Below are 13,827 nucleotides of genomic sequence, written 5' to 3'. Positions count from 1 at the left end.
TGATAAACGTGATAACAACCAATATACTGTAGTTTCTGTCATAGTTCCCACAAGGATTTTAAACCAGCTTGCCCAGGATCCTAGTCATGCAGTAATATGTACAGTATATGACTTGAAGGAGCTGCCCATCAAGAAATTGGGATATGGCTCCGACTTCCTTTATCTAGAGCTGATAGAGTCTCCTTGGTCAAGATGGTGATTTTGCCCCAACTCCTCTATATTCTTAGGAACTCACCTATATGGATAGAGGATACGTTTTTTAAGCTTATTGAGAGAACTATTAACGATTTGTTGTGGGGAAGAAAGCGGGGAAGGCTCAATTTGGAATACTTATACAGGCCGTTGGAACAGGGAGGACTGAATCTCCCCTATTTTAACCCCTTAGGGACCCATGACGTATCGGTACGGCATGTTTCCCGAATCCTTAAGGACCCATGACGTACCGGTACGTCATGGCTTTAATTCGCGATTCCGGCGCCGCGGGGGTTAATCGGAACGGGATGCCGGCTGAAATCATTCAGCCGGCATCCCGTAACAACGCAGGGGGGGGTCATTTGACCCCCCCGTATAGACGATCGCAGAAAACCGCAGGTCCATTCAGACCTGCGGTTTTCTGCGTTTCCGGTCCATTCGGGTGTGCTGTGACCCGATGAACCGGAAAAAGACTGCGATCGGTGGCGTAATTTTACACCACCAATCGCAGTCCGAGGATTTGAGGAGGCGGTGCTGGCCCTGGTGCTGAACACTGCTGTCCAGGGTGCTGATTGGTGCAGGGGAGAGAGGCGCGAGATTCAAACTTCCTGCGCTCCTCTCTCCCCTCCTCTTCCTGTCCAGCACCCTGACCGTGCAGCATCGTCCAGCACCAGCTCCTGTGTCCCCCTAATCGGCATCCATCACCCTCCTGCACCCATCGCCACTCAGGTAGGTTAGGGTCAGTGAGGGAGAGGCACCATTAGGAAGGGAAAGAAGGGAAAAGTTAGTTAGGAAAAAAAAAAAAAAAAAAAGAACTTTTACACAAAACTTTTTTGATCCATCTATCAGACCCCAGAGCCCCCCCTGCCACTTGCCCCCCCCTACCAGCCCCCCACCACCACCAGCCCCCCCCACCCATCCCCCCCACCAGCCCTCCCCCAGCCCCCCCCCCCTCACCACTAGCCCCCTTACCACCACTTTTTTTTTATTTTTCTGCGTTCGCTGACTGGTCGGCACTTTAGCGTCCGTCCACTGTTAGCGCATCGCCTGCCCCACCGCTGATCAGCGTTGTACCGCTGATCAGCAACTTTGAACTTTTTTTTTTTTTTTTCCTAACACTTGCCCCTTTATTTTCCTTTTTTTAGTACGCGAACACCCGTTGCCCCCACACACACGCACATATAATAAAGGTTTCCACACACGCACACCTACACGCACACACACCCATGGCCCGCCGGGTGTTCTCGGCCGAGGAGGCATACGCCCAGATTGCCTCCGACTCCGAGAGCCCCAGTGAGGATGAGGATGACCCCACATTCCTTCTGTCATCCGCATCCTCCTCATCATCATCGGATGACGATGAGCCACCAAGGCGGCGGAGACGCCGCCAGGCGGAGCCAGGGGCCACACATGCTAGGGATCCTGTGGCCCACCCTAGTACGAGCCGCCCTGGGGTTCGTACTGGTTTCCCGGCCCACCAAATAAGTTCACCGGAGCCCCCTGCCGATGAACTTAGCTGGTGTCCCCCAGTGGACTTTGAGCCTGAGATTCCGGATTTCGCTGGCAATCCTGGAATCCAGATTCCCACAGTGGGGTTTACTGAAATAGACTTTTTTAGTTTTTTTTTCAGTAACCCACTGGTGAATTTGATGGTGGAGCAGACGAATCTGTACGCCCAACAGTTCGTCGCTCAAAACCCAGGCTCATTTTTGGCTAGACCCGGTGGCTGGACGCCGGTCAGTGCAGCCGAAATGAGGACATTTTGGGGCCTCGTGCTGCATATGGGTCTAGTCCAAAAACCCAGTGTCAGGCAATACTGGAGTGGGGACGTCCTATACCAGACCCCACTGTACAGTATGGTCATGACACGTCCCCGGTTTGAGGCCATCCGGAAATGTCTGCATTATTCCGATAATGCAGCATGTCCACCCCGAGGTGATCCTGCCTATGACCGGCTGTATAAGATACGGCCGGTCATCGATCACTTTGGGGCCACATTTCAGCAGGCCTACGTACCTGGAAGGGAGGTCGCGGTTGATGAGTCTCTCGTTGCGTTCAAGGGGAGACTCAGTTTCCGCCAATACATTCCCACAAAGCGGGCGAGGTATGGCGTGAAGCTATACAAAATTTGTGAGAGTACCTCAGGGTACACTTACAAATTTCGTGTGTACGAGGGGCGAGATTCCCGTATTCAACCCCCAGAATGTCCCCCCACTCTGGGTGTTAGCGGGAAACTCGTGTGGGACCTTATGCACCCACTGCTGGATAAGGGTTACCACTTGTACGTGGATAACTTTTATACCAGCATTCCCTTGTTCAGGTCCCTTGCCGCCAGATCCACGTTCGCTTGTGGGACCGTGCGGAAAAATCAGCGCGGCCTCCCTGCCCACCCCCTCCAGGTACCTATCCCCAGGGGTGAGACCCGTGCCCTTACCAGTGGAAACCTGTTGCTGGTCAGGTATAAGGACAAGAGGGATGTCCTTATGCTGTCCACAATCCACGGTAACAGCACCACCCCAGTCCCTGTGCGAGGTACCGTGGCAACGGTCCTCAAGCCCGATTGTATCGTCGACTACAATCGGTATATGGGAGGAGTTGATCTCTCTGATCAAGTCCTCACGCCATATAATGCCATGCGCAAAACCCGGGCATGGTACAAAAAAGTTACGGTCTACATGGTGCAGGTTGCCATGTACAACTCTTTTGTACTATCCCGAAGCGCTGGCAGCACAGGGACATTCCTCCAATTCTATGAGGCAGTCCTCAAAGACCTGATCTTTTCGGACCGGGAAAGAGCAGGCCGGAGTACCTCGGGAACTGGAGGCGCCCGGATCGTCCCTGGCCAACACTTTCCAGGTGTGGTCCCCCATACTGGAAAGAAGGGACGAACCCAAAAAAGATGCAGAGTGTGTCACAAGAGGGGGATACGGAAGGACACCACCACTCAATGTGACACGTGCCCCGATCATCCGGGCCTCTGCGTTATCGATTGCTTCAGGGAGTATCACACTTCCATGGAGTACTAAATTTTTATAATCCCCAACAGTCCACTAGAGAACATAAAACACTATGGCTCTTAGACTTTGGAGACACAGAAACAATTTTTTTTCCCCAAAAAAATATTAGTTTTAGAGCAGGCATCCTCAAACTGCGGCCCTCCAGATGTTGTAAAACTATAACTCCCAGCATGCCCAGACAACCTACAGCCATCAGCAGGGCATGGTGGGAATTGTAGTTTTACAACATCTGGAGGGCCGCAGTTTTTAGGATGCCTGCTTAGTGTCTCCAAAGTCTGAGAGCCATACATATTGGGCATCGTCGCGTGCGTAAAAGTCGTCGCTATAAAAATAACATTTGACCAAACGCCTCGAATGAACGGTGTTAAAAATATAAAACAAAAACGGTGCCAAAACACCCATTTTTGGTCAAAATTTCAATTTGAATCCCTTTTGCCGGTAATAAAGCAAGGGTTAACAGCCAAACAAAACTCAATATTTATGGCCCTGATTCTGTAGTTTGCAGAAACACCCCATATGTGGTCGTAAATGGCTATATAGCCGCACGGCAGGGCATAGAACGAAGGGAACTCCATACGGTTTCTGGAAGGCAGATTTTGATGGACAGTTTTTTTTTTTGACACCATGTCCCATTAGAAGCCCCCCCTGATGTAGCCTAGACTAGAAACTCCAAAAAAGTGACCCCATCTAAGAAACTACACCCCTCAAGGTATTCAAAAGTTACTTTACAAACTATGTTAACCCTTTAGGTGTTCCACAAAACTAAATAGCGAATGTAGAACATTTTTTAGAATTAAATTTTTTTGTTACATTGCCTCAAAAAAGAGTAATATAGAGCAACCAAAAATCATATTTACCCCTAAAATAGTCCCAAAACAACAACCACCTTATCCCGTAGTTTCCTAGATGGGGTCACTTTTATGGAGTTTCTACTCTAGGGGTGCATCAGGGGGCTTGAAAGGGTACATGGTGTAAATAAACCAGTCCAGCAAAATCTGCCTTCCAAAAACCATATGACGTTCCCCTCCTTCTATGTCCTGCCGTTTGGCCAAACAGTAGTTTACGACCACATATGGGGTGTTTCTGCAAACTACAGAATCAGGGCAACCCATTTTGAGTTTTGTTTGGCAGTTAACCCTTGTTTTACTCCTGGAAAAAATTGATTATATTGGAAAATTTTCCAAAAAATAGAAATTTCTAAATTGTTTCTCCATCTGCCATTAACTCTTGTGGAACACCTAAAGGGTTAACAAAGTTTGTAAACCCAGTTTTGAATACCTTGAGGGGTGTACTTTCTTAGATGGAGTCACTTTTTTGAAATTTCTATTCTAGGGGTGCAACAGGGGGCTTCAAATGGGACATGGTATAAACAAAACCAGTCCTGCAAAATCTGCCTTCCAAAACCCATATGGTGTTCCCCTCCTTCTATGTCCTCCCGTTTGGCCAAACAGTAGTTTACGACCACATATGGGGTGTTTCTGCAAACTACAGAATCAGGGCAACCCATTTTGAGTTTTGTTTGGCAGTTAACCCTTGTTTTACTCCTGGAAAAAATTGATTATATTGGAAAATTTTCCAAAAAATAGAAATTTCTAAATTGTTTCTCCATCTGCCATTAACTCTTGTGGAACACCTAAAGGGTTAACAAAGTTTGTAAACCCAGTTTTGAATACCTTGAGGGGTGTACTTTCTTAGATGGAGTCACTTTTTTGAAATTTCTATTCTAGGGGTGCAACAGGGGGCTTCAAATGGGACATGGTATAAACAAAACCAGTCCTGCAAAATCTGCCTTCCAAAACCCATATGGTGTTCCCCTCCTTCTATGTCCTCCCGTTTGGCCAAACAGTAGTTTACGACCACATATGGGGTGTTTCTGCAAACTACAGAATCAGGGCAACCCATTTTGAGTTTTGTTTGGCAGTTAACCCTTGTTTTACTCCTGGAAAAAATTGATTATATTGGAAAATTTTCCAAAAAATAGAAATTTCTAAATTGTTTCTCCATCTGCCATTAACTCTTGTGGAACACCTAAAGGGTTAACAAAGTTTGTAAACCCAGTTTTGAATACCTTGAGGGGTGTACTTTCTTAGATGGAGTCACTTTTTTGAAATTTCTATTCTAGGGGTGCAACAGGGGGCTTCAAATGGGACATGGTATAAACAAAACCAGTCCTGCAAAATCTGCCTTCCAAAACCCATATGGTGTTCCCCTCCTTCTATGTCCTCCCGTTTGGCCAAACAGTAGTTTACGACCACATATGGGGTGTTTCTGCAAACTACAGAATCAGGGCAACCCATTTTGAGTTTTGTTTGGCAGTTAACCCTTGTCTTACTCCTGGAAAAAATTGATTATATTGGAAAATTTTCCAAAAAATAGAAATTTCTAAATTGTTTCTCCATCTGCCATTAACTCTTGTGGAACACCTAAAGGGTTAACAAAGTTTGTAAACCCAGTTTTGAATACCTTGAGGGGTGTACTTTCTTAGATGGAGTCACTTTTTTGAAATTTCTATTCTAGGGGTGCAACAGGGGGCTTCAAATGGGACATGGTATAAACAAAACCAGTCCTGCAAAATCTGCCTTCCAAAACCCATATGGTGTTCCCCTCCTTCTATGTCCTGCCGTTTGGCCAAACAGTAGTTTACGACCACATATGGGGTGTTTCTGCAAACTACAGAATCAGGGCAACCCATTTTGAGTTTTGTTTGGCAGTTAACCCTTGTCTTACTCCTGGAAAAAATTGATTATATTGGAAAATTTTCCAAAAAATATAAATTTCTAAATTGTTTCTCCATCTGCCATTAACTCTTGTGGAACACCTAAAGGGTTAACAAAGTTTGTAAACCCAGTTTTGAATACCTTGAGGGGTGTACTTTCTTAGATGGAGTCACTTTTTTGAAATTTCTATTCTAGGGGTGCAACAGGGGGCTTCAAATGGGACATGGTATAAACAAAACCAGTCCTGCAAAATCTGCCTTCCAAAACCCATATGGTGTTCCCCTCCTTCTATGTCCTGCCGTTTGGCCAAACAGTAGTTTACGACCACATATGGGGTGTTTCTGCAAACTACAGAATCAGGGCAACCCATTTTGAGTTTTGTTTGGCAGTTAACCCTTGTTTTACTCCTGGAAAAAATTGATTATATTGGAAAATTTTCCCAAAAATAGAAATTTCTAAATTGTTTCTCCATCTGCCATTAACTCTTGTGGAAGACCTAAAGGGTTAATAAAGTTTGAAAAAACTGTTTTGAATACCTTGAGGGGTGTAGTTTCTAGAATGGGGTCATTTTTGGGAGGTTTCTATTATCTAAGCCTCACAATATGACTGCAAACCTGAACTGGTCCATAAAAAGTGGGATTTTGAAGATTTCTGAAAAATTTCAAAATTTGCTTCTAAACTTCTAAGCCTTGTAACATCCCCAAAAAATAAAATATCATTCCCAAAATGCTACACACATGAAGTAGACATATGGGGAATGTAAAGCCATCACAATTTTTGGGGGTATTACTATGTATTACAGAAGTAGAGAAACTGAAACTTTGAAATTTGCTAATTTTTCAAAAAAAATTGTAAAAATTTTATTTTTTTGTGCAAAAAAATTAACTTTTTTGACCCAATTTTAGCAGTGTCATGAAGTACAATATGTGACGAAAAAACAATCTCAGAACGGCCTGGGTAAGTCAAAGCGTTTTAAAGTTATGAGCACTTAAAGGGACACTGGTCAGATTTGCAAAAAATGGCCAAGTCCTTAAGGTGAAATAGGGCTGAGTCCTTAAGGGGTTAAGGGCTATTTTATAGCGGGGCAATTATGGCTGTATTGTGAATGGGAGAAAAGTGTACTGTGTACTACCTTGGTGAGGAGATCCCCCTATGACAACCTATTCACATTATTGGAATCGGGGCAATTGACTAATGGACAACGGGAGTATAGAGAAGCTAAAAAGCTATTATCTAAGGCATGGGATACTATTAGAAGATGGCAAGGAATAAAAGGATCTCTTCAGTATCCTCCCCTCTGGCATAATCTTCAATTACCGGCCTTGGATAAAATAGCTGGGGACCAGTTTTGGCAAAGAAATTTTTTTTATGTTACACAAGTGGTGAAGAATAGAGAGATACTTCCATTCTCGGTGTTAGCACAAAGGGAGAATATGGAGGGTTTGTCTTGGTTTAGATATTTTCAGTTACGTTCGGCACTTACTAGTGTAAAGAACAAATCAATGTTGGAGGTAGATACTTCTACTTTTTTAAAATGATTTGATAGGGAATTTAGATCAGAAGTTTAAGATTTCACATTTTTATAAATTATTACTTAAGGCACTATTCACTAAGATGCAATCACCAGGTCAAAGGGCCTGGGGAGTTGATTGCCCAAGGATCCAATTGGAGGGATGGTGAAATATATTTGGGAATTTGAGTTTAACATCTCACAATTTTGATCATGTAGTGGTACAATTTAATATCCTGCATAGATTATATGTCACAACCTTATGGCTTAATAAATGTGAGTTAAGAGATAGTTCTAAGTGTCCACTGTGTCATTTTTTTGGGGCTGATCATTTACATATGCTCTGGTCTTGCCCAGAATTAAAACAGTATTGGATTGCGATCAATAATTTTGTTGCTTATGAGTTAAGACTCTCAATTCCATTTGTGGTTGAGTGTTGGATATTGAGCGATCTCTCCGAGGTAAATTGTCATAAATATAAAAAGACTCTCCTGAATAGAATTCTGTTCTTGGCGAGACTTTTGATCTCCCGAGTGTGGTTTTCACGAAACTTTCCAAATTTGAAAAATTTAATAAATTTGGTCAATAGGGTTAAAAGCTATGAGTATTTCTTATATAATCAAAGAAATAGCCAGGAGAAATGGACTAAGATATGAGAGGCTTGGAGGTTTTAATCTTCCCACTTTCAATTCTCCATGACCTCTTTTTTATCCTCTTCTTCTAATTTCTTGTATTGGAATGATAGAGGGTGTTGAGACGCATCGCAAGGATAGGGAGGGTTGGGTGATGGGTGGCTATGATTAAGGTAAAATAATAATGCTATATTGTAATTTTGTATGAAAATTTGATGCTCTGTCTATTTTTACTCTAATAAAGATATATAAAAAAAAAAAAGAAATAGGGTTGAGATCGCCTATGGAAATTGTCTGTAATGGTGGTCATAATGGTTATCATATTCCATCTTTTATAAGCACAGATATAAGAAAGCAACAGCTGAATAGGTTTCTCAAAGGTCCACCTTCTGAACCATATTTATAGCCCCAGTTCATTTAAAAAGAAAAATATAGCAACACAATTAAAAATGTCCTAAAGTTTTGTGTATATAGCACCTATGCAGACCTAGCATCTCCTTGGAAACAGACAACAAATAAACCCTGTGTAGTCTGATCCTGCAGTCATGCTCCCTTCTATCTGTTTCCTATTTCCTGCTAAAATACAAAATGTATGTTAGGAAAAAATAGGAGAGACAAATGGAATAGAGTATGACTGCAAGATCAGACACTTAGTGTTGGTCCTGTGTGTCTCCGCACTTTGCATGATGGCAGTGGGCGCTCGAGTCCTCCTGCGCACTCTGATGTCAATCGATGACAAATACTATTTTGACAAATGTCAATCAATGACATATAGTATTCAGTGATAAAAGCAGGTTCTGCCTTGGTAGTAATATTGGCCATATCAGAGATCACAGGAAGACTGAAGAGTGTCTGCAATCAAGATGTAGAAACATCTCAAAGATGATCAAGAGAAATGGGAGGCCCCAGAGCTAAATTTCAACTGTCATAGCAAAGGGTCTGAATACTTATGGTGATAGATAGATAGATTTTTTAGGACTGTTTGGAAACCGAACCCCAGCATCTCACTGAAAAAAGTCTGTAACTGTTTTCACATAACACAATATTTGTTACAATACAATATCTACTTCTTATTAAAAATTATTCACTATATGAGTATAATAATGCATGTGGTTATTCTGGCATGTTTAAAGCCCAGAAAATGCAAATGTAAATCCGTGTTGGGACCATTAATGTGAAGCCATTAATTGAACCACTTCACTCATGAAACATCCACAACCATGAGGGAAACAGGGTGAAGCCCGAAATGTTCAGATCAGCTGTTTCATACCGTATAACCGGTAACTTGGATTTGGGTTAAAAAGAGAAATGATCTGGGTCATATCTGTGAACAGGAATGTTTTGCATAATGCCTTAGGAGTCATTTCTTCCCCAAACCAAAAATGGGTATGCAATATATTCAAATAAGGCTACTTTCACACTAGCGTTCGGGCGGATCCGTTCTGAACGGATCCGCTCATAATAATGCAGACGGAGGCTCCGTTCAGAACGGATCCGTCTGCATTATTTTTAGCATAGAACAGCTAAGTGTGAAAATAGCCTAGTACGGATCCGTCCAGACTTTCAATGTAAAGTCAATGGGGGACGGATCCGCTTGAAGATTGAGCCACATTGTGGCATCTTCAAACGGATCCGTCCCCATTGACTTACATTGAAAGTCTGGATGGATCCGCACGGATCCGCACGCCTCCGCACGGCCAGGCGGACACCCGAACGCTGCAAGCAGCGTTCAGCTGTCCGCCTGTCCGTGCGGAGGCGAGCGGAGCGGAGGCTGAACGCCGCCAGACTGATGCAGTCTGAGCGGATCCGCCTCCATTCAGACTGCATCAGGGCTGGGCGGCTGCGTTCGGGTCCGCTCGTGAGCTCCTTCAAACGGAGCTCACGAGCGGACCAGCGAACGCTAGTGTGAAAGCAGCCTAATGTGAGTCAGCTTCAGGCCGATTTAGCAGGACCTAGGAAAGTCCATGAAAATATCAAATGTCCTCACTGTGCATTTGACTTTGCTACTAATACAGAGTATGTCTATTACAAGAATCTAGTAACTCCACAACATTACAGGACATGCAACCACAAAAAAATAAATAATCAGTAACTATAAGTCCTGTGAAGGTGATAAAATTATATAGTCAAATTATTAAAGGGGTTTTCAGGAGATTCAATATTGATGGCCTATCTTTATGACAGTTCATCAATATCTGATGGGGGGGGAGGGAGGGGACGGGACTTCCAGCACTCCTGCCAATCAGTTGTTTGAAAAGGCCACAGTACTCTAATGAGTCCCCCCCTCTTCCTGGGCCAGTGACATCACATCCATTGGTCACATAGTCTAGTTGCAGCTCAGTCCCATTTAAGTGAACGAGCCTGTGGTGCAATATCAAGCACAGCCGCTATACAGTGTACAGTGAGAAGAGGCCACAGCAATCACCAGACAGCCACGGTATCTTCAACCACAGATCATATGTTGATGATGTTGGGTACATCAATCTTCAACTCCTGGAAAACCCATTTAACCAAATATCATTATGGAAAAACTAGGAGGACAACCAAATGGTTATGCAATTGGAGATCTCCTTCAACTCAAAGTCTTAAAGGGGTTGTGCAAGAATGTTTTTGTTTTTTTGGGGGCAAAACTCCCCACTTGCTTGGACATGTAAAGGGAAGCTTACTTGCCTTGCTCCCTGCTTCTTCTCTTCCTCGTATCCCCTTTGCCTCATTTGACAATTTGTCATGACATAAGGGGAGCGAGTCACCGCCACAGGTGATTGGCTGTGGAGATGTCAAACCAGATGTTTACAGCGAGGGAGCACAGCAGAGCATCGCAGGCTGGGAGGAGCGGGAAGCCAGCTTCGGGAAGGAGGTAAGTGATCTTCCCTTTACAGGTCCGACCAAGTTGGGGGAATTTTGCCAACCCTCCCCCCCTCCATTTATGCACAATCCCTTTAGCTTACTGTAGATTTGTTTTCTAATTTTGGACAGAAAAGTCCTGAATGTTGATGTTATTGTAGAAGTAAATGCACATAAAATTAAGATGACAGGAGTTGGCAATGTGCACAGTACCTTCAATAGCACACCTATAACAGCCAAGCCATCCGTATGCTTCATAGCCTCACTAAAGGATGGATACCTCTGTGAGTTCCAGTGCACGATATGTAACTTCAAAAGACAACAGAAAGACATATTTTACACCTTATGTATTAGTTCATCACTCCAGACCTGTAATTGTTACACAATACTGCACAGAAAACATACTTAGGGCTCGTTCACACGACTGTATGGCTTTTTCAGTGTTTTACGGGCCGTTTTTGTTTTCAGTAGTGTTTCCGGTTCCGTTTTTCCGTATGGCATATACAGTATACAGTAATTACATAGAAAAAATTGGTCTGGGCATAACATTTTCAATAGATGGTTCTACAAAAATGGAACGGATACGGAAGACATACGGAGTACATTCCGTAAGTGTTTTTTTTTTTTGCGGACCCATTGACTTGAATGGAGCCACGGTACGTGATTTGCGGGCAATAATAGGACATGTTCTATCTTTCAACGGAACAGAAAAAGGGAAATATGGAAACGGAATGCATACAGAGTACATTCAGGTTTTTTGCAGAACCATTGAAATTAATGTTTCCGTGTACGGAAAGCAAAAAATGTCCCGTATACGGAACGCAAAAAACGTTCATGTGAACGAGCCTTAAGGGTCCATTTCACACGTTCGCAAAATGGGTCTGCATCCGTTCTGCAATTTTGCGGAACAGGTGCGGACCCATTCATTTTTAATGGGGCATCTGCATTTGACTCATGAACAGCGCCATCTATTGGTTTCATAGTCTTATGACAAGACTATTACCCTTGTCATAAGACTATGAAACCAATAGATGCCGCTGTTCATGAGTAGTGTAGATCTCAAATTTTCCATGCAAATAGTTTTTCAGCTGAAAAACAAGGCAGATTCTGCTAATTTGCATTTTCTTTCCCATATGCTCATGTTTATGCAAATTAGTTTTTACATGACAAAACTGTATAGAAAAGTTATTGAATATTATGTTAGGGCAATCAGAAAACGTTTTGTCTCCCTAATGATATTGATCTAGGTGTGCAGGTCCACCCAAGCCATCCAACAGATCTGAAGTAACTTTGAGGCTTATGGCTCTCAGTCAGATGAGAGCTGGTTTGGAATGTCTCATAGTGCACAAAGCTGCCATTGTAAGGTATGCTGACTCAGCCTGTCATCTGTCTCATGGATAGATTGATGGCTTGCATATACTTGGATTTTGGCATATAGCCTTTGTGTGGTTGTCTATTGTATGTTGTAGATAATAGGCGTCCAAGATGCTCCAGCCATCCTCTTAATGCTGTTTCCAAAACATTTTGATGGGGTTTCCATCAATTTCTAACCTTTTTTTGTGAACCAGACACCCTCTCTTCTTCAGAGCAGGGGGTGCCTGGTTTGATGCTCGGGTCTCCCATTGACTTTCATTGTATAAAATTGTACTCGAGCACCCACAGTATTCGGCCGAGCACTCGAATGTGCCGAGCATAGCGATGCTCGAGCCGGACAGCAGTTCGGCCGAGCATGCTCGCTCAACACTAGACGGGACATAAGAGGAATCATACTGAAGTGTAAAATTAAAGACTGAAATCCTATAAGCAGGGATGAAATGTGCTGTCCTGCAGGAAAAGATAACTACATCTCAGGGTCAAGATCAAGTGAGTGTGCATGCATATATGTCTTACTAAACATATGTACATACAATTCATTGGGCTTTTACACCTCTGTAAGCAATGAACTCCCATCTATAGGTATGCAAATTATTTTCTTTCAATGACTATCAGTGTATGAGAGGTTAGTATAACCAGGGGCTGACTGCGAACTCAAGTGGCCCTGGAAAAAACCGAAAAGTGGCCCCAAGTTGTAGACAAGTCCAAATTGACAATGGAGCAAGGCCAACAAAAGCCACAAGTAGGCAGGGACAAGAAAAGTAGGCAGGGCCAGCAATATCATAGTGCAGCACAAAATACCGCCCCAGCAGAACCAAATACCACAGTGCAGCATAAAATACTGCCCTATTGTCATACTGAGGATGGCGATACAGATGAGTTCAGGAGGACACCTGCGGCTGCTGGCCATTGTACAAGTACTGATGTTCCTAGCATTAATGCTTAGAGCATCAGATCATTATGTACCTGGTCAGCAGCCATGAGGAGGGCTCAGGCAGCTCCCTGGTTATCAGCCCACCATGAAATTTCCCTGTGAGGTATATAGTCAGTCCATCCCTGAGGATAACAGCTATTAAACTACTGATTACATGATTTTTTTATCCTGAGACCACATTGTCTTACCTCAGCGGGATATTCCTGCCCGTCTATTACATGCTCCGAGCCATCCTTGTCAGAAGAACCCCAGTGAAAATGAAACTGACGTAAGCGATGATAACCAATCAATGGTCCATGACCTAAAACTGAAACACACAAGAAAATAAGCATCAGGGTCTGTTCACAGGTTCAGGATTTTTAGCACAAATTCCATGCATCGATTCACTAACTTTCTGCATTCAGCGCAAGTGATTAGGATATTGTACACACCATTCACAGGCTGACTTTTGTCCTGGCAGTGGAAAAATAATTGTGTTCTTTCCTCTTGCATATTCCACAAGAAAAGCCACAGGTGACTTCCATATGATATAGCCCCATTGAATTGGGCTAATGCTCACATGGATCCACCAGAAATCTGACTGTAAGGCCGCAATCACATAACTGTG

The 13,827-nt window shown here is 43.4% G+C and overlaps 1 protein-coding gene across 2 annotated transcripts in view; it reads right to left on the bottom strand.

Moving 5' to 3' along the window:
- The window catches only part of LOC122922744 (carbonic anhydrase 13-like), a 52,197-nt gene that overhangs the window by 10,260 nt on the left and 28,110 nt on the right, over positions 1 to 13,827 (bottom strand). For both annotated transcript variants that reach the window (XM_044273452.1, XM_044273451.1), the window contains exons 3-4: positions 13,409 to 13,527; positions 11,126 to 11,221 (exon numbers count right to left, since the gene is read on the bottom strand). In XM_044273452.1, the coding sequence (XP_044129387.1) occupies positions 11,126 to 11,221; positions 13,409 to 13,527 (215 nt within the window). The remainder of the gene's footprint in view (positions 1 to 11,125; positions 11,222 to 13,408; positions 13,528 to 13,827) is intronic.

Source organism: Bufo gargarizans, unplaced genomic scaffold (assembly GCF_014858855.1).
Source record: "Bufo gargarizans isolate SCDJY-AF-19 unplaced genomic scaffold, ASM1485885v1 fragScaff_scaffold_685_pilon:::fragment_4:::debris, whole genome shotgun sequence".
Taxonomy (NCBI): domain Eukaryota; kingdom Metazoa; phylum Chordata; class Amphibia; order Anura; family Bufonidae; genus Bufo; species Bufo gargarizans.
This window is presented reverse-complemented; position numbering and strand designations above follow the sequence as displayed.